Raw genomic sequence first — 19,898 nt, forward strand, 5'->3', positions numbered from 1 at the left:
TTTCTCAAACTTACTCTTGCTGTCTCCCTTTCCTCACCTCAAATAATTCCCAACCCACTCCAACTCTGGGTTCTGTGTGCTCACTTAAGGTATAATGACTAGGTTGTCTAAACCCAATAATACCTTTAGTTCTTAGCTTTCCTGACTTGTGAGTAGCTTGCCTGACACAATTGACCAGATCCTTTTTGAAACACTTCTTGATTTCTTGACATTCCACTCCTGTTTTGTTTTGTTTTTCTAACTGTCTAGCTGCTCCTCATTTTTCTTAGCTGGTTCTTCCTTGGCTGGCTCTGTCTTCTCTACCAAAACTTGTTGAATTCCTTTGACTAGTGAGATGTCTTGAGTGAAAGTTAGTAGTAGTAATACGACTGATTAAAACTAAACATCTTTAAAGATGGCTGAAAAGACTTAAGTGCAAAGAATACTAATAATGTCTCATAATGTTTTTTAAAAATCCTGGATTCTTGCCTATATTTCAAATATGTGTTATTTTAGACAAAGAAGGTACAATTGCTGCCATTCTGGAAGGTTAGCCTATCAACCAATCACTGCATAAGTATTTCTGAATCTCCTATGTTAGTGTCTTAAGAACCATATGAAAACATGGTTCCTCTTCTCAGGGAGAAGACAATTAGGTTCAAGAAGTAGGACTACAGCCAAAACTGGTTTGGCTTAGTGGATAGAGCATCGGCCTGCGGACTGAAAGGTCCCAGGTTCGATTCCAGTCAAGGGCATGTACCTGGGTTGTGGGCACATCCCCAGTGGGAGATGTGCAGGAAGCAGCTGATCGATGTTTCTCTCTCATCGATGTTTCTATCTCTCTCCCTTCCTCTTTGTAAAAAATCAATAAAATATATTTTAAAAAAAAAGAAGTAGGACTACAGGGGGGGGGGAAAGTCTAATATAAGACTATAAGAGTCTAATAAATCCTAAATTGTGAGATTTGTAGTTAAGAGCTAATGGTGTGTATTGCTCCTAAAGGATATATTAACTTCCCTTTGCTTTTCTCCTAGCACCTTGTCCTTTATTTAATATGCATTTCCTACCAGCCTGAGTACCCTGAGGACAGGGCTCTATCTAATTCATCTTTTTCTTATATAACTAGCACTATACCTGGTACATTCTGGTAGGTTCTCAACTGCTGGGGGTTGTCAGCCTATTTATTCTGGCCCTATCATTATAAACCTCAACTTTATACTGAGCCTTAGTTTTTGATCTATTAAAAAGGGATGATGATGATAATAAAATTGTTTTGCAGGTTACATTCTGTGTGAAGGACATGCCAAATTAGACTTTGATAATGATTATCAGTAATTATATTAGTAGCTTTAAAGTATGAACTTTAGTAAATAACTTTTTAAATCTTTTTACTTGTAAATTTAGCTTAATGAAATGACCAATTTAAAAAATAATTATGTGTGCTAAAGCAGTGATTCTCAAAGTGGCGTTCTTAGACCCCAGCATCAGCATTACCTGTAAACTTGAAATGTGCATCCAGGACCCAGCCCGGCCCCTCTGGGGGCAAGTCTGACAGTCTGCTTTAAGAAGCCCTCCTGGTTATTCTGATGTGCCTAACCACTGAGCTAGAGAACCTCAACTTTATACAGGGGCTGGCAAAAATAGGTTTACAGTTGTGATACAAATCCTATATAATAAAAGGCAAATCAACCAAACAGCGGAACGACAGGTCGCTATGATGTGCACTGACCACCAGGGGGCAGACCATCAATGCAGGAGCTGACCCACAGGGGGAGCGCCACTTAGCCAGAAATTGGGCTCACAGCTGGCGAGTGCAGAGGCAGTGGTGTGAGCCTCTCCTGCCTCCGTGGCAGCACTAAGGATGTTGGACATCCCCTGAGGGCTCCCGGACTAAGAGGGTGCAGGCCAGGCTGGGGGATCCCCCCCCCCCTCAAGTGCACTATTTTTGTGCACCAGGCCTCTAGTAATACAATCTATATCAGTGATGGCGAACCTATGACACGCGTGTCAGAGGTGACACGCGAACTCATTTTTTTGGTTGATTTTTCTTTGTTAAATGGCATTTAAATATATAAAACAAATACCAAAAATATAAGTCTTTGTTTTACTATGGTTGCAAATATCAAAAAATTTCTATATGTGACACGGCACCAGAGTTAAGTTAGGATTTTTCAAAATGCTGACACGCTGAGCTCAAAAGGTTCGCCATCACTGATCTATACTAATAAAAGGGTAATACGCTAATTAGACCGGACATCTTCTGGATGTCCTTCCGGACAAAGCCATGGTGGCAGGGGCCGAGACAGAGGCATTTAGGGGCAATCAGTCTGGCAGGGGAGAGTGGTTAGGGGCAATCAGGCCAGCAGGCAGGTGAGCGGTTAGAAGCCAGCGGTCCCAGATTGTGAGAGGGATATACTGGCAATCGGACATCCCCTGAGGGGTCCCGGATTGGAAACGGTGCAGGCCGGGCTGAGGGACCCCCCACCAGATGCATGAATTTTGTGCACTGGGCCTCTAGTAATTTATAAATGATAATGCAAGAATAATCTGTTTTGTGCACTCAGAACAACCTACTTTTGCACATCCCATAGTGTAGTGGTTGCTTTTTTATCATGGAATTATATGCTTGATGTATTTTGCATAAATATTGCGAAGTAAGTTAATATAAAGGTTTTTTTTATTTTAAATTCTCACCTGAGGATATGTTTTTTAATTGAGAGAGAGAGGGAGAGAGAAAGATTGATCAATTGCCTCCTGAAGACACCTGACCAAGGATGGAACCTGCAACCTAGGTATGTGTCCTGACTAGGAATCAGACCACAACCTTTTGGTGTAGGGCACGATGCTCCAACCAACTGAGCCACCAGGCTGCAGTGTAATTTACTTTTATAATATTTGAAGATAAAGAATATTCCTAAATATTTATGATTTTGTTCATTTTATACTTTAAAAACCTGAGTTGGATAAAATGTAGCTATGGTCAAGTTGTATTATTGCACACAAACATCTGCAGTTTGGTAACTAATGGGTAATACCAGTCTGACTTAAAAAAAAAATTTAGTATTGAATTTAAGTAGTTAAGGACTTTTGAAAAATTGTAAATCTTTTTTCCTGAAAAATTTTAAAGTAAAAAAGGTACATAGTTATTTGCAAATTTTTGAGAATCACCAAAAATGCACAATAAGTCATCTGTAATTGCCATTCATGTATAACTTTTTAATACCTTTGTAATATATCCTGTTAATCATTTTAAAATTTAACCATCTATTCCCTCATTTTCAAGATGCAAAGAATTACATTATATAATTGTGCAAAATTCATTCAACCTTTGTCCCCCCAATGTCTTTTTTTGTTATATGTAAACAATGCCATGATGAGCATCCTGCACATAATCTTTACATGCCCCTTTATTTCTATGGGTGTAGAGTTCTAGAAGTATTACTAGTAATACTACTAGATCAAAAGCAACGTGCAATTTTATTTTTGATACTGCTAAATTGCTTTCCAAAAATATTGTAGAAGTTTATGCTCTCATAAACCATACTTTGCTCAGCTGGATTTTATATTAGTGGCCCTTTTATTTATTTTTGCCAACCCATTAGGTAACAATTAAACATCTTTTTATGTATTTATTAGTCATTTGCATTTCTCCCTACAGTGAAATGTCTTGAATATCTTTTCCCATTTTTCTAGTGATAAAACACTGGTGCACGGTCTGAAAACTTCTGATGATCCACATTGTTAAATTATCCTACAAAGTAGTTATACTAGTTTCCACACCATGTTTTGGATCTGACATGATACTTTTCATGAATGCTACCTTGCTAAATTGTGGAAATGTTAGGTGTGCCAATTAATAATCCATCTTTCATGGTTTAAACTACCAGTTTAAACTGGTATTCAGGCCATTCAAAGTTCAGCTCCCCATGAGAGCTAAATAGTCCTTGGTTTGTACAAAACCGCATACATTTTTTTTCCTTCTCCTATTTCTCTAAGATGGTGTTTGGATGAATGAAAAAGGGAAATTTACACAGTCTCCTTGCAGAACGTAAGGGGAAAGCCTTAGGATTCACACAGATTGTGTACTGTCCTCTGATGTCCCAGATGATGCCTTTTGTCCACCAGGCACTGCCTGCCATGCTGGGATCTTAGACCTAAGTTTGCAGCTGGCGAGTAGGAGAGCTAAATGCCCATCCCACTGACCAGGACTGATTTAGAATTAGACTCACTGGCTGTGCACATCACACATTGGGGATTTTTGACAGTTAACATTGGTATAGTTACACTTACCATTATAAGAAAATTGCTACACAAGGTCAGATTTGATATTTTCTTCTTAGAAAACTTTCTAAGATTGAGACTGTATTAAGGGAAAATAATGCTTTTGTTTTAATTCCACAGAATGGCAACATACTTGCTTAACCTTGACTTCTGTGCAAGAAAGAAAAAATTTAATATATTCCTTGCCAACTAGTGGTGGAAAAACCCTCGTGGCTGAGATTTTAATGCTACAAGAACTGCTTTGCAGGCGCAAAGACGTTTTAATGATCCTACCATATGTGGCAATTGTCCAAGAAAAGGTGCAATTTTTTTTAACAAGTGGTATTTGCTAATGCTATTTTAACATTAAGTAGCTTTTTATTGACTGAAAAGAGATTTCTATTAATAATGAGGAATTAATATTTTTAGAATGTTAAAAGCAGTATGGAGTACTGGACTGAATATCTTTTCTGATCTAAACTGGTGGATTCAACTTCATTATAAATATTCTATTGATATTTAGCTTGCTTTCAATTATTTTATCAAAATAAATGAGTTACTCTGATTTTTTAACATCAGAAGACAATTGAAATTTATTTTCTCATTTATTATGTAGTTTAAAACTTGTATTCATTTTGCAAATAGCAACATTAATTGGGGTTTTTTTTTTATATGCAGCACTGCACAAATTTGCATGTCATCCTTGCACGGGGGCCATGCTAATTTTTTCTGTATTGTTCCAGTTTTAATATAACTGCTGCCAAAGTGAGCACTAATTGTGACATTTCTTAGATGTTTATGTCTTATCTGTGACCTTTTCCCCATTGATTGGTATCAAACACAATTTTAGATTTTTTTAAATCTCCATGAGTACTTAATAATTAAAGTCCTTATTTATCTGTTTCATTTGTTTATTTTAACATTCTAGATTTCAGGTTTGTCAAGCTTTGGTATAGAACTGGGTTTCTTTGTTGAAGAATATGCCGGAAGCAAAGGAAAATTTCCTCCAATTAAAAGAAGGGAAAAGAAATCACTATACATTGCCACTATTGAAAAGGGACATGGTCTGGTCAACTCCTTGATTGAAACTGGAAGGATTAGCAGTCTGGGTCTGGTTGTTGTAGATGAGGTGAGTTGCTACTTTTGTAATTTGTCAACATTTTTATTATACTAACAGTTATTAATATGTGGATCCACTTAGCACCTGTATGAGAATAAATAATTTGTTTTAATAGATAGACAGTACAGATGAAAATATTTCATGCTTGATAATCTTAAATTCAGTTTTGTGTCAAGTGTTTCTTGAAGAGTGAACATATGCGTGTATGTATATATTCAATTTTATAATAGTTCTTATGAATTCCAGATGTGTCAAGATGTTGTCCCCAAACCTCATTAACTTAAAAATCAGTGAAATAATGCATATGTACTCTAGTTGCTGTATCTAAAATGCTTAAGAGTTATAAAGCAAAGATTACTTTGTTTCATATAATATGTGCATATTTTATATAGGCATTATATCCAGATTTACTTTTCTCCCTTTTTTAAAAAAAATCTCAAGTTGCACATGATTGCTGAAGGAAGCCGTGGGGCTGTACTGGAAATGACCCTAGCAAAAATCCTCTACACTAGTAGTAAGTATTTTTTCAAATGTGGTTACTGATTGATTTATGATCAAGAGATCTATAAAAGACATTTCTATTGCTAGTGAAATTACGTAGCCTAGAGTAAGATATGTAAGCTTTCTGCCTTAGATTATGATTTCTAAGGTAAGCGTATAGATTTTTGTTGGAAGAATTGATGAATGAGGATAATTGTTAAGATAAATGAAAGTAACATGTGAGGACATCCCTGTCATTATCTTTCATTTGCTAGCTATGTGTGCATAAGCAGATGACTCAACCTCTCTGTTTCTTCATCTCTTAAATGGGGATAGTAATGGTACTGACCTGATGGGATTGTTGTGAGGATTGAGTTAGCACATGTGAAGCATTCAGCAGTGCTTAGCACACAGCACTCAACAAGAGTTGCTGCTGTCTCCACCTTCAGTATCATCATCATACCAATAATGCAGCATATTCCAGTAGTCACTTTAAGGAGCTCTTTTGCAACATCAGATAGTCTTCAAACGAAATATTTATTCTAAAGGTCTTCTCTACTATTTAATGATATGCTATTGCAATAGCATAGCTTCTATATGCAAAAATTATTAATTGTAAAGGTCAAACTTTAGAATTATTTAAAAAATTTTTAATAGCAATGGTATTTACTAGTAGACATATTATAGCACTTTATAATTATTCATTAAAGAAATATTTATTGAGTACATGCCAGGCACTATTTTAAGTGCTAAGGATACAACAGTGCTACAGGCACTATTTTAAGTGCTAAGAATAAAACTAAGTCTCTGCCTTCATCTAACATACTTCAATGAAAGGAAATAACAATAAGCAAATAAACAAGAAAACATGGTGTGTGAAAGCATAACAAGTTCTATAGGAAAATATAAAGCAGAGAAAGAGAAGAGAATGATCACCTACTTGTCAAATCTAGTGTACACTGACTGTCCTTGTCTCAGTTTTACTTCAGCAGTTGACTGTTTATCATTCTTTTTTCCTTTGAGTGCTGCTACATCATTCTCTTTTGGTTTTCCTACCATTTCTGTGTAAGTGGGAGCCTGTGTTAGCATGGAAAGATAGCATAGCGTAATGGCTGAGGACAAACTCTGGAACTAGACTCAAATTCTGGCTCTTTTTTTAAAAAATCTTTATTGTTGAAAGTATTAGAGATGTTCTCTTTTTTCCCCCATTAACCGCTTCTAGCCTACCCCCGCCCCAGACCTTCACCACACTATTGTCTGTGACCATGGGTTATGCTTATATGCATACAAGTGCTTTGGTTAATCTCTTCCCGCACATCCCCCATCTCCGCCTGAATTCTGGCTCACTTTTAACTACATACATGACCTTGGGCAAGCTATAGTAACTGTGCCTCTGTTTCCTTATGCCTCAAAAATGGATGACAGTTATAGAACCTTCTCACTGAATTGCTGTAAAGATGGAATGAGTTATCTTTGTAAAGCATCTAGCATAGTACCTGTACATAATGGACATGTGTTTGCTAGCTATCTATAATGATAAAAGCATAATATGCTAATAAGACTGGACAGCCAAATGACCTTCTGGACGTCCTTCTGGACGACCTTCTGGACAAAGCCAGGGCTGCGAGGGCCAAGTCGCCTTGCATGAATTTCATACATCAGGCCTCTAGTATATATAAAAGCCTAAGCAACTGAACAACCGGAATGACCAACCAGTTGCTATGATGCACACTGACCACCAGAGGGCAGACACTCAATGCAGGAGCTGCCCCCTGGTGGTCAGTGCACTCCCACATCCAACCTCCCGCAGCCAGCCAACCTTCCACAGCCCCTCCCCCTGGCCATCCAAGCTCCCGAGGTCCCTCCCCCTGGCCATCCAACCTCCCGCAGCCCTTCCCCCTGTGGACCAACCTCCTGTGGCCCGGATCATCCCAATCGCAGATCAAGCCAAGGGACCCCACCCGTGCGTGAATTCATGCACTGGGCCTCTAGTTGATATACATTTGTCTTTCTATCACCAGTGCCTTATACTTAATAGATAATTAAATGTGATGAACCTCTTTAGTTTTTCCTTCTTGGGACACCTCATTCCGAGCATGTTCATTATTACGTTGGTGTTACCATAGATTCATCTTAGGCTCTTCTCTTATTCCCTTCTTCATACAGTTTCTGCTCATTCTCATCCACACTCATGACTTCAAGTGCTTCCTGTGTGGTGATGGCTCCCCCTCTGTATTTCCAGCTTATGGCTCTCTTCTGCATAATACCATCTGCCAGCTGGACGCTTCTACTTGAAAATCCTGTGAACAGCTCAGATTCACCATGTCCAAGTCTAACTCGTTTCCTTCACACCCATTCTTCAGTCTGAATTTTTTGCCGCTATTTGTCAGCCAGCCAGCCAGCCAAGCCAGAATCTTACAGTCTTCACTCTTGTACATTCTGTCAGCAACCAAATCTTATCTGGTCCATCTCATAAATATATTTTTAAGTTCTCTCCCTCCTGTCCTTTACTACTAAATCTTTAGCTCAATGCCTCATTCTTTCTTACTTAGATTACCACAGAAAGCTCTCTCATCTGCCTTCAGCCTTGATCACTGCCATACCCCGCACCAAATCCATCTTCTCTAGTGCAGTTAGAATGATATTTCCCAAATGCAAATCCTATTAGTTTATTTTACTGTTTACAGTCCTTCATAGTTTCCCTTTGTTTCTACATAAATCCCAAATTCCTTAGCACAACCTTTCATTGATTTGACCACATGTTCATCTCTTCAGTTTCATAGTCTACCCTGAGGGAGTAGGAAGGGGCAACATTCCTCTTTCAGATACTACTTTGTGTGGTAAAATTCAAGACAGAACACAACAGCAATGAAGAAGCATTTGCTAAGAAGACTTCTTTGGGTTTTGTGGGGGGTTTTTTGGATTCAATAGCTGCTCTGTGGAAAGCAGCAATTTTGAGCTGCCCAGGAAGTCATGCAGCTTTATGAGTTGCAGTCCACCTTTATTTTAAAGTAAAGTTAATCTGATAGCAAGATCGAATAAAGAACTTTTCATGTGGTATGAGTTCATCCCCCATTCAGTCCTGCATCCTACACTGTACATCTGTAGACAGCCAAACCTGTGGAACCTGTCATAACTCTTCATAATGACAGTCTAGACAGTCATCAACACACATTTTTATACTCATTTTTGTTGTTTAGAAGTCTTAATAAAGATCCTACTTCTTGATACAGGAAGCGTTTCATTCTTTGATTGCCAGATTAATAATCTGGTAATATATTTGTGTTTTTCTTACCTTCCCCCACCCCTTGCCCAAATCACTTAGGAAAAATTTAGAACCAAAAAAGTTTGCTAAAATTATTGTTATGATATAATAAATAATAAAAAATTTTCAATACTTTGGTGTTTTTGTTTTTTTAGAAACAACTCAAATTATTGGTATGAGTGCAACTTTGAACAATGTTGAAGACCTGCAAGAATTCCTTCAAGCAGAATATTACACCAGTCAGTTCAGGCCAGTATGTACCTGAAGTTTGCACTGTAGTTATGTATCATCATACTTAGAAACAAAAGTAGCTATTGTACCAAATAAAAAAATTCTATAGAGTAATGAAGGGCCATAATTCCACTCACCATGGCTATATGCTAATAAGAATTTATAGAGAATGTAAACTCTGGGGTCAGGGATCTTGGCTTGGGTCACAACTGTATCTGCAGCATCTGGAATAGTGACTGGCCTAAATATTCAATGAATGAATATTTATTGAATGAAAATTTCCAGACACATCCTATTTGTCTACTTCTTATTCTATAAGGTAAAAATTTTCACTCAGTCAAAATTTAGTAATTTATGTTTTGAACTATTAACACAGTAAAAAAGTTATCTTAAAAGTTAAAATATTTACACTTGGTGGTTATAATGCTTTTAAAATAAATCTAGGTTTCACATAGATTTAAATTTAAACTCCCCAGTAATAGTATTCCCAAAATGCTTGAAGAAAGTAAATAAATGTATCTGTCTGCAGTTCTAGTGTGCATGTTCTGTCTCTAAATGGGTTTTCAGAAAATGATTTTTAAGAATCACCAAATTTTAATTTGAAAGTTGATGTTTTTATATTTGCATCACAAAAGAAAAATTTAAAGTATATTTCATTACCTTAATTGTCAAATTAGGTGCTATTCTTTTGAACATGCAATGAAATATGTTTACAAACTTTTTGTCTACAACTTAAATTAAAAATAATGTGGCAGTTAGATTGAAAACTGATGATTAATGAAACAAAGTTTTAAATCTTGAGAAATAACTCCTTAATAAAAGATAAAGAGTGTGAACATTTAACTCATTTGTACTTCTTGTGAAAAATAAGGAAGTGTTTGATTTCTGTTTAGACATGTAGCTATTCAATTGAAAAGTATATTTTAAGGATATTACTCCCTAATTTTACTTACGAGCAAAAAGAGACTTAAAAAAAAAAAGAAATGGTAAAGAAAGTACTTTTAAGTTAAAGCATGTTTTTGTATACAGACCATAGAAAAGCTAAAATATTTGCATAGGTATTTTTACAACATATTTTACAAAATTTGTAACTCTGAAAAAAGGAATTTGTATGTGTTATTAATTGCAAATGTCCCTTTAATTTAAGGTTGAATTAAAAGAATACCTGAAAATAAATGATGCAATATATGAGGTTGACAGCAAAGCCGAAAATGGCATGACTTTTTCACGTCTCCTTAATTACAAGGTAATGTTAATAACCTCTGAACCCGAGATCCCCAGGTTTTGTGTCCAGGAGCCCTGGGGCACCACAGAACATTCACATGAGTCCCATGGAATATTTTAGGTTTTTAAGAGAAACCTCTGATGCTTGAAATCTGTTGGACACCATACAAACTACTGGTTCAAGGTAGTTATTTTCTATTTTCAACATTAGATAACACTACATTCCTTTCTATAATATATCTTTGTGAAGATGGGGGTTTTTTTGCAATTACTATAAGCAAAAACCACGTGAAAATCAATATGGGACAGGAAATAAGGGTAATAACTACATTTGTCCAATTCCAAGTTTCAAAATACTGCAGTGTCCAGCTGTTCACACATCCCATTAGTGGGCCATTGTGGTTATTTAATGTTTATATAAACATTTTTTAAAAACCTCAGAGGGAAGGCAGGGGAGGGTGGGGGTGGAGGGGAAGAAATCAACCAATGAACTCATATGCGTATATGCATAATCCATAGACACAGACAATAGGGTGGTGAAGGCCTGGGGGGATGAAGGGGGATGGGAGAGGTCAATGGGGTAAAAAAGGGGACATATGTAAAACTCACAACAATAAAGATTAAAAATATATATATTTATTTATATTTATATTTATATTTATTTCACCTGATGTATATTATTTATGCAGACAGCTACTAAGTTGCAAGGAAATATACACTTATTAGGTTGTTTAGACCTAACTCCCCAATAAATAAAAATGGTAATTTTCTTAGCCTTGGGACTCCATGAACCAAGAAAATTTGCAGACCTCTCCCTTAAGTGTTCATTCATTTATCAACAACAGCAAAAAGGAACATTTGTGGACTATTTAATTCAGACATTGGTGTATGAAAATTTTAATGTCTACTATGTTAATGTTCTATAATATATGAAGGATATTAAAAAGGGGAGAAAAGGATTTTACTACAGTTTTAGAATTCTATGAATTCTAATTCATAGTTTTCAGAAAGTCAAAGGAAATAAGGAGAGTTTAAATAACTTTACACTTTTCATGTTCTTTGAGTTCCTTGTGTCTGCTTGATAAATAATTTTTTTATTTCTAAAAATGTACTGTAATATATGATTGAATCTATATTTTTAAAAACTAGTAGTAATACTTAAAGATAAATCTTATTTGCACAGTCCTTTGACTATTATTAGGATCAATCTGTGTTTCTCTGAACATATTTTGTACTGCTTTGGTGAAGATGGGCATGCAGTGAAGTTATTAATAGCATTAGTGTTTTCACTTCTTTAATTTAAAACCAAATATACCTCACAAAATCCTAATACCATAAGAGAAAAGTGAGAATTAACATTTTGATACATAATATAGGTTTCATTTTTTTCTTTTAAATGATCAGATTTACTAAATCAGAACTTCAAGTTATGGTGGTTTACTTACCTTTCAAAGCTTTTATCATTGCTAACTACCTTGTTGCTATGTCTTGTTATGCAGTATTCTGATGCTCTGAAAAAGATGGATCCTGATCACTTGGTAGCATTGGTGACAGAAGTTATTCCCAATAATTCCTGCTTAGTTTTTTGTCCCACTAAGAAGAACTGTGAAAATGTAGCAGAAATGATATGCAAATTTTTAAGGAAGTATGTTAATCTTTTAAAAATATTTTGTTCTATTTTATTTTTGTCATAATTTGCATGTTCTGTATTCTGTTTATTCAATGAGCTCTAATTACTTCATGCAGAACATTATTTTAAGTTGTTCTTTTTGATTCTGAAGGCCTTAACCTCGAAGGAAGTTTAACTATGAAATTCATATATGTGAAATAGCCAGAGAAAAATTTCAAGACTACATGTAAGAGAATGCTAATACAATGGTTTAGATCAGTGATTCTCAACCTTGGCTGCACAGTGAATAGGGAACTTTTTTTTCTTAATATGTTTTATATTAATTTTAGAGAAAGAGGAAGGAAGAGGGAGAGAGATACATCAATCGGCTACCTTCTGCACATCCCCTACTGGGGATCGAGCCTGCAGTCCAGGCATGTCCCCCGACCAGGAATCGAACCAGTGACCTCTTGGTTCATGGGTCGACACTCAAGCACCGAGCCACACTAGCTGGGCAGAGTTATTAGAATATTATTAACTATTTTCCCTGTGCTGTGCTTTACATCCCCATGACTATTTTGTAACTACCAATTTGTACTTCTTAATCCCTTCACCTTTTTCACTATTTCCTGACAATAGCTAAAGCTCTGGTCATAAATCTCCCTAAGAAATGAAACCTCAGTGCTTCTCAGCTTAGAATTCAGGCTAAAAACTGACTTAACTTACTTTTCCATTCTTATTTCTCCTACTCTTCATTCACCCTGTGATTCATCCAAACTGGACTGCTACCTTCTTTGTTTATGCCTTGAACTTTCCATTTTCAAGCCTTTGATAATGCTTTACCCTCTGCCAAGAATGCACTCTCCTGCCCCTTCGTTGCCACCTTTCTAACAGCTGTTCTTCAAGACCCAGCTCAGATCTCAAGTTCTCCCACAACCATTCTTCATACAATCATATCTTCTGTGGTCAGTTATAAATAACATCTTCCTTCTCTAAAATTATATGCTGATTATCTATATTCTCACTGCTTTTAAGACTTAATGCCTTGAGAAGTGTTGGTCCTGGACATCCTTCTCAGGACCTTGAACACTGGCTGGCAAAGAGCAGCACAAAGTCCTCTGCTCTACTAAGCTGTCACTTCTAATTTTTGCACTGATGACTCTTGACCATTTTCTTCCCAATTCTTCATTGTTCTACTTTTGTCTCTTTGCCTCCATTTCTCAACTTCTTATGCAATTACTGGTGTTCTTCAGTGAACACCAGCCAAAGCTTTCTATTCTTTCCATGAAACAGACCAAAATAACACAGGGCTGTGTGTATTTTGTTTATATTTTGGATGATATGTGTTTGCTACTGGTATTTAGAAGTTGTTGCTTTACAGCCATTTGGTAGTTATTTCTACACAGTTTTTCTTTCTTTTCTTAAAATAACAGGTGCTTCTAGATATAGAGACATTGTAAGATAATATTGAAGTTTCTAAAATGCTATTGTCCAGACTGTCATATAGTATGGATGGTTTGATAATATATGTTTCCATCTTAAGAGAAGAGAATTTATTACTTAAAATAAATCATTTTCAATAAAGCTATATGATCTAGTGAAAAAAAATTAACATTTAGAGCAGGGCTCAAACCTGGTATCCAAGGATTATAGAAAGTACAGAAATGAGCTTCAGGAAGTCCATGAACCCTCTGATATTAAATGCAAAATACGTGTTTATGTGAATATTTGTGTGATTTTTCTTAGCTTTATTTAAATTTTCACAGTGCTCTGTGATCCACACAAAAAAGTTGAAAGAGATTACCTAATTGTGAAATCAGAATCAAAATTCTAAGAACATTTTATGTACTTATATAACTAAAATTAATATTTTTAAAGGAATATTTACATGCATCTACTGAAATCAAAAGTATAGGCACTTTGTCACTATAAGATCAGGGTTCATATTTCTAACAGATCTTTTTTCCTAGGGACTATCTGAAACACAGGGAAAAAGAAAAACAGGAGGTAATTAAGAACTTGAAGAGTATCAGCAGTGGCAACTTGTGTCCTATTTTAAAGCGCACGATCCCATTAGGAGTTGCTTATCACCATAGCGGTTTAATGAGTGATGAAAGGAAGCTCTTGGAGGAAGCCTATTCCACAGGAGTTCTCTGCCTTTTGACCTGCACATCCACCCTTGCAGCAGGTGTTAACCTACCAGCTCGAAGGTGAGATATATGCCACTGTTGACCAGGCTCAAAACTTTTCAATTCCTAGCTTACCAGTTTCATTGTTGATTTATCCTTTCTTGGTAATGGGTGAGAATTTATTGTTTTGTTGTTTTTTTAAGTATTTGCTGAGTTGATCCTTTGGTTTATTTCCTTTAATATTTAATAAAAAACAATATTAGTAGCTTTTCTGGTATTAAAATTCCTTCTTCCTTTTGTGCCCTCCAAATCTGGTTTTGTTTTGTAATATGTTTTTATTGATTCTAGAGAGAGGGGAAGGAGAAGGGAGAGAGAGAGAGATAGAAACATCAATGATGGGAGAGAAACATTGATCAGCTGCGTCCTGCACACCCTCTACTGGGGATTGAGCCCACAACCTGGGCAACCTTTTGGTACATGGGATCAATCTGATTTGATGTCAAGGTTTATTATCCTGCTTGGGTAGAAACAGTTGGAAAGCTTTCCACCATTTTTTATCATATGAAAGAGTTTCTTTTACATAGGTATTTCCTTATAGAGAACTCATCCATAAAGACACTTGAGTCTAGTACAGTGATGGTGAACCTATGACACGCGAACTCATTTTTTTGGTTGATTTTTCTTTGTTAAATGGCATTTAAATATATAAAATAATATCAAAAATAGAAGTCTTTGTTTTATTATGGTTGCAAATATCAAAAAATTTCTATATGTGACATGGCACCAGAGTTAAGTTAGGGTTTTTCAAAATGCTGACACGCCGAGCTCGAAAGGTTCGCCATCACTGGTCTAGTATCTTTTTTAGAGTAGATCATTGATTACCTTTTCAGTTATTACTAAAGCTGTGGTCTGCATAGTTGATTTCTGTTCTTTAGAATTTGTGACTTTAAAAAGTTTTCCAAACAAATCGTCAATTTTTATAAAGCATCCATGAGTGTTAAAAAAAAATATGTGTTTCCTTTTGAGTGTGCAGTTGTCTGTATCTCAATGAGATCACAGTTATTAATCATGTTACCAGCTCCTTTATTTTCTTATTCTTTGTGATTCCTTAATCTGTCCATTTCAGAGAGGTGTGTGAGTCTCCCATTTTAATTGTGAAGTTGTCAATTTCTCCTTTTTGCATTCTATAAGTGCATATATTTCAAAACTATTTAGGTATAAAAAGGTGTATTCCAGCCCTGGCCAGCCCTGGTCTGCATGGTTCAGTGGTTGGAGCAGCAGCATGCCCACTGATGGATTGCAGGTTCAGTTCCCAATCAAGAGCTGTACCTTGGTTGCCGGTCCCATCCAACCTCTGGTCAGGGTGGGTGTGTGAGGCAGCCAATCAATGTGTCTCTGTCACATCTATGTTTCTCTCTCTCTTTTTTTTTTCTCTCTCCCTCTCCCCCCGCTCGCTCTCTCTCTCTCTCTCTCCACCCCTTCCTTCCATTTTCTCTAAAAATCAATGGAAAAAATATCCTGACTCTTTGGATGAGGATTAAAAACAAAAAAGGTTTACTCTGTCTTTTTTTTAAATATATATTTTTATTGATTTCAGAGAGGAAGGGAGAGGGAGCGATAGAAACATCAATGATGAGAATCATTGATCAGCTGCCTCCTGCACACCCCCCACTGGGGATTGAGCCCACAACCTGGGCATATGCCCCGACCAGGAATCGAACCATGACCTCCTGGTTCAGAGGTCAACACTCAACCACTGAGCCATGCCAGCAGGGCTCCTCCAATTATCTTACTGTTAAATTATACCTTCTATCAATATAAATTTTTCTAACTTAGTGATTTTACTTTGAATATGAGGACTACATTATTTTTGCCAAGTATATCTTTTTCCATTCTTTTATTTTCAACCTCTGTTATTTGGTTTTTGAAAAAGCAGGAAGTTATCCTGTATAATAAAAGCCTAATATGCTAAGTGTCTGGTTGTCCGGTTGTCCATTCAACCAATCAAAGCATAATATGCTAATGATATGCTAAGGCCGTTCAATTGCTCGCTATGACGTGCACTGACCACCAGGGGCAGATGATCAATGCAGGAGCTGCCCTCTAGTGGTCAGTGCACTCCTGGGAAGCAGGCCTAAGCCAGCAGATGGACATCCCCCGAAGGGTCCCAGGCTGGGAGAGGATGCAGGCCAGGTTGAGTGACTCCTTCCCCCTCCTCTGTGTGTTTATGTGTGTGTTAAGTCACAAATTCTAAACACACATAAACACACACATACATATATATTCTATTTTTCTTTTTCTTTAAACATTTTTTTATTGATTTCAGAGAGGAAGGGAGTGGGAGAGAGAGAGAGAAACACCAGTGATGAGAGAGTATCATTGATTGGCCGCCTCCTGCACGCCCCACACTGGGGAACAAGCCCGCAACCCGAGCATGTACCCTTGACCAGAATCAAACCCGGGATTTCAGTCCCCAGGCCGACGCTCTATTCACTGAACCAAACTGGCCAGGGCTATATTTTATTTTTCTTTCTTCTTTTCTTTAAAATATATTTTATTGATTTTTTTACAGAGAGGAAGGGAGAAGGATAGAGAGAAACATCAATGAGAGAGAAACTCGATCAGCTGCCTCCTGCACAGCCCCTCTTGGAGATGTGCCCGCAACCAAGGTACATGCCCTTGGCTGGAATTGAACCTGGGACCCTTCAGTCCTCAGGCCGACGCTCTATCCACTGAGCCAAACCAGTCAGGGCTATTCTATTTTTTTTATTCCAACTGTTAAAATTTTAGCAGTTGTAATGAAAATGTTTTTTTGTCATTGTAGAATTAATCAATAATTATATTCTCTTGTACATGAGTTTTGCCATTTATATATCCTCTTATACTGCCTTATGTATGTATGTTGCAATTAACTAAAATTGTACTTCCAGATTTTTACATTTTTTCATTTTATAATCAGTAACTATTTAAACTTACTTGTATATTATCCTTGGTTTTTGTTTTGATTACCATTGCCTCTGGTATCCCACATCTTCCTTTTGTGATTCATTTTTTTTTCTTGCCACCCTTGAGTAATTATTAAGTACTACTAGTATATTGGGGTAAAAAAGTTTGTCTTTCCATAGCTGAAGATGTCTTTATTTTAGCCTCACACTTTAGCACCTTACTAGAATTTTAGGTTCAATTTTTTTCCTTGGCAACTTCAGTATTGTTTCTTGTTTTTTAGGAGCCAATGTTGCTCATTTTTGTTTTTGTGTAGGTTCACTGTTTTTCTCTTTCCAGATCTGTTAAACTTGTCTCTTTAACTGTAAAATTCTGTCATAGTGTATAATAATAATTGCAAGCTATTGCACTCCCTCCTTCATGCCATAGTACCTTTACATGCATTGACTTAATAGATCTCCACGCCAACTCTTTGAGGAAGATTATATTTCATTATCCACATTTTATAGAAGGGAAAACTTAGGTGCTGAACAATGAAATAATTTGCCCAACTTCAGGCCCAACAAATGAGTTTCACAGCCAAAGTTTGAAACCTGGAAACTGATTCTACAATCCTAACCACCCCAGTTTAGCTACTTTTCATTCTTAGGGCTTAGCACTTGGATATATGTTTTCAATTTAAAGTTTTATGCCTTTCATAATCTTAGAGTAATTTTTTGGGTTATTGTATTATTTTTTCCTTTCATTATCTCACTCTCGGCTTTTGTAATTTCAGAGTTGGAACTTTCTAGATTGAGTTTTCTTATCTCTTTTCTCATACATTTTTGCAATCTTTACCTTCTATATAACTATATCCCATTAACTATGTTTATTAATTATTCAGTTCTTTTATTGAATTTTTAAAATGAACTTAAATTTTTTTCTTAATTTCCAAGAACTCTTTTCTTTTATTGCTCTTTTTTTTAAAAATAAGGTCTGCTGCCGATTTTGAATACAATACCCTCGAGGATTTTCTATAGATACTTATTAGAATTTAAGCTCTTTAAGTTTTGTATTATCTGCTTCTATCAGACTTTTTTTTCTTTATGTTCTTGTTGTTTTTCTGTTATGTCATTAGTTTTTTTTCCAAATGTTAATCTTGGCTGTTCATTGAGATTTATAAATAAAGGAGGTGGTTAATCAGTATAGGTAAATACCGTAGATTTTTCTCATCTTTTAACAGAAAAGCTGGCTACAGACTGTTATATATGTGAGCAGGATGAAATTAGCTTGTTTATAGGTCAAAAACAGTTGAAATCTGCAACTGTATATAGTTGACAACAATATAAATTCATCAATAAATTTGCATATATTGGTGGTACATGGTGAGAGTTTTTATTTATGTAGTATAAAATAAAAAAAACTATTACTGAAGTGGATTGGTCATAAGCTTTGCAGCTAGGCAGACTTAACTTCAAATTATATTTCTGGTAATTACTAATTTTGTGGGTTGAGATAAACCAATTAGCCCCTTGTCAATATATATATATATGTAATATATATATATATTACAAGGAGTTTTGTAAGAATTACAGATAATGTACATAAAGAACCTAGGACATCATAGATTTTTGGTAAATACTAGTTTTCTATTATTTTAAGTTAATAGGTTATTAAATTTAATATTACATAGATATAATGAAATTAAGAATTTAAAAAATAAGTGCTATCGCTATAGGTGGAATATAACTTTTAATTAATTTTATCAATTTCATAGAGTTATTTTGAGAGCCCCCTATGTTGCTAAGGAATTTTTAAAGAGAAGTCAGTACAAACAGATGATTGGCAGAGCTGGCCGTGCTGGAATAGACTCTGTCGGCGAGAGTATCCTTATATTGCAAGAAAAAGACAAGCAACAGGTAACACTCAGGCTAGTTGTCAGTTGGTTGTTTTGTCTTTTTTTTGGACTTTGGTCTGCCACTTTTATGAGATCATCTTTTAAAAATTAATTATTAACATTTCTTTAAATAATGTTTCCTTCTCTATGATTAAAAATTAGAAAGAGTAGTTTGAATACTTTCGTATTTTAGGCAAACAATAAAAAGCATTTTTCCTAATTCTATTTTCATGAGCACAACTGTACATTCTTTTTATGTCTTTGTTTTTTCTCTCTTACCCTGCCTCTACAAGATATGCAAAAAATTTAAAATTTTATATAGAACACCATTTATTCTTTATAATAACACAAAACTTAATACTGCTTTAACTTTTGTAGGCATTGGAGTTAATAAGCAGACCATTGGAAAACTGTTACAGCCATCTTGTTCAAGAATTCACCAAGGGAATCCAAACATTATTTCTCTCATTGATTGGTTTGAAGGTATATTTCAATATTTTAAAATCATTTTACTGTTACCTAAGATAATAGAGGTTAAATAGTTATGAAAATTGTAAAGTATGAAAAAATGTTAACTTTAATTTGATGTGAAAAAGAACAGTCTGTGACTTGATAGATCTGAATCTGGAATTATATGTGCCTTTTTAATCTTTGAGTTATAAGAAATATGAGAAATCAACATAATAACGGGCATCAGTTACAAATATTAGAGTTTGGTGGATACTATAGATACACAAATTGCTGTGAAGAAACGGGTCCTGATATGGGATAATCCAGCATTT

General features: G+C 35.7%; 1 protein-coding gene across 3 annotated transcripts in view; it reads left to right on the forward strand.

Moving 5' to 3' along the window:
* The window catches only part of HELQ (helicase, POLQ-like), a 38,468-nt gene that overhangs the window by 2,659 nt on the left and 15,911 nt on the right, over positions 1–19,898 (forward strand). For 2 of the 3 annotated variants that reach the window (XR_001514732.1, XM_006768672.2), the window contains exons 3-11: positions 4,381–4,559; positions 5,168–5,368; positions 5,801–5,873; positions 9,260–9,357; positions 10,483–10,581; positions 12,059–12,204; positions 14,139–14,378; positions 18,997–19,138; positions 19,495–19,599. Coding sequence is in view for 2 of the 3 variants with exons in the window: in XM_006768672.2 (XP_006768735.1) it covers positions 4,381–4,559; positions 5,168–5,368; positions 5,801–5,873; positions 9,260–9,357; positions 10,483–10,581; positions 12,059–12,204; positions 14,139–14,378; positions 18,997–19,138; positions 19,495–19,599 (1,283 nt within the window). In the remaining variant the exon portion in view is untranslated. Of the gene's footprint in view, positions 1–4,380; positions 4,560–5,167; positions 5,369–5,800; positions 5,874–9,259; positions 9,371–10,482; positions 10,582–12,058; positions 12,205–14,138; positions 14,379–18,996; positions 19,139–19,494; positions 19,600–19,898 lie in introns of those variants that run through there. The other variant, XM_015567159.1, reaches the window with a different exon arrangement.

Source organism: Myotis davidii, unplaced genomic scaffold (genome assembly GCF_000327345.1).
Source record: "Myotis davidii unplaced genomic scaffold, ASM32734v1 scaffold420, whole genome shotgun sequence".
NCBI classification, from domain to species: domain Eukaryota; kingdom Metazoa; phylum Chordata; class Mammalia; order Chiroptera; family Vespertilionidae; genus Myotis; species Myotis davidii.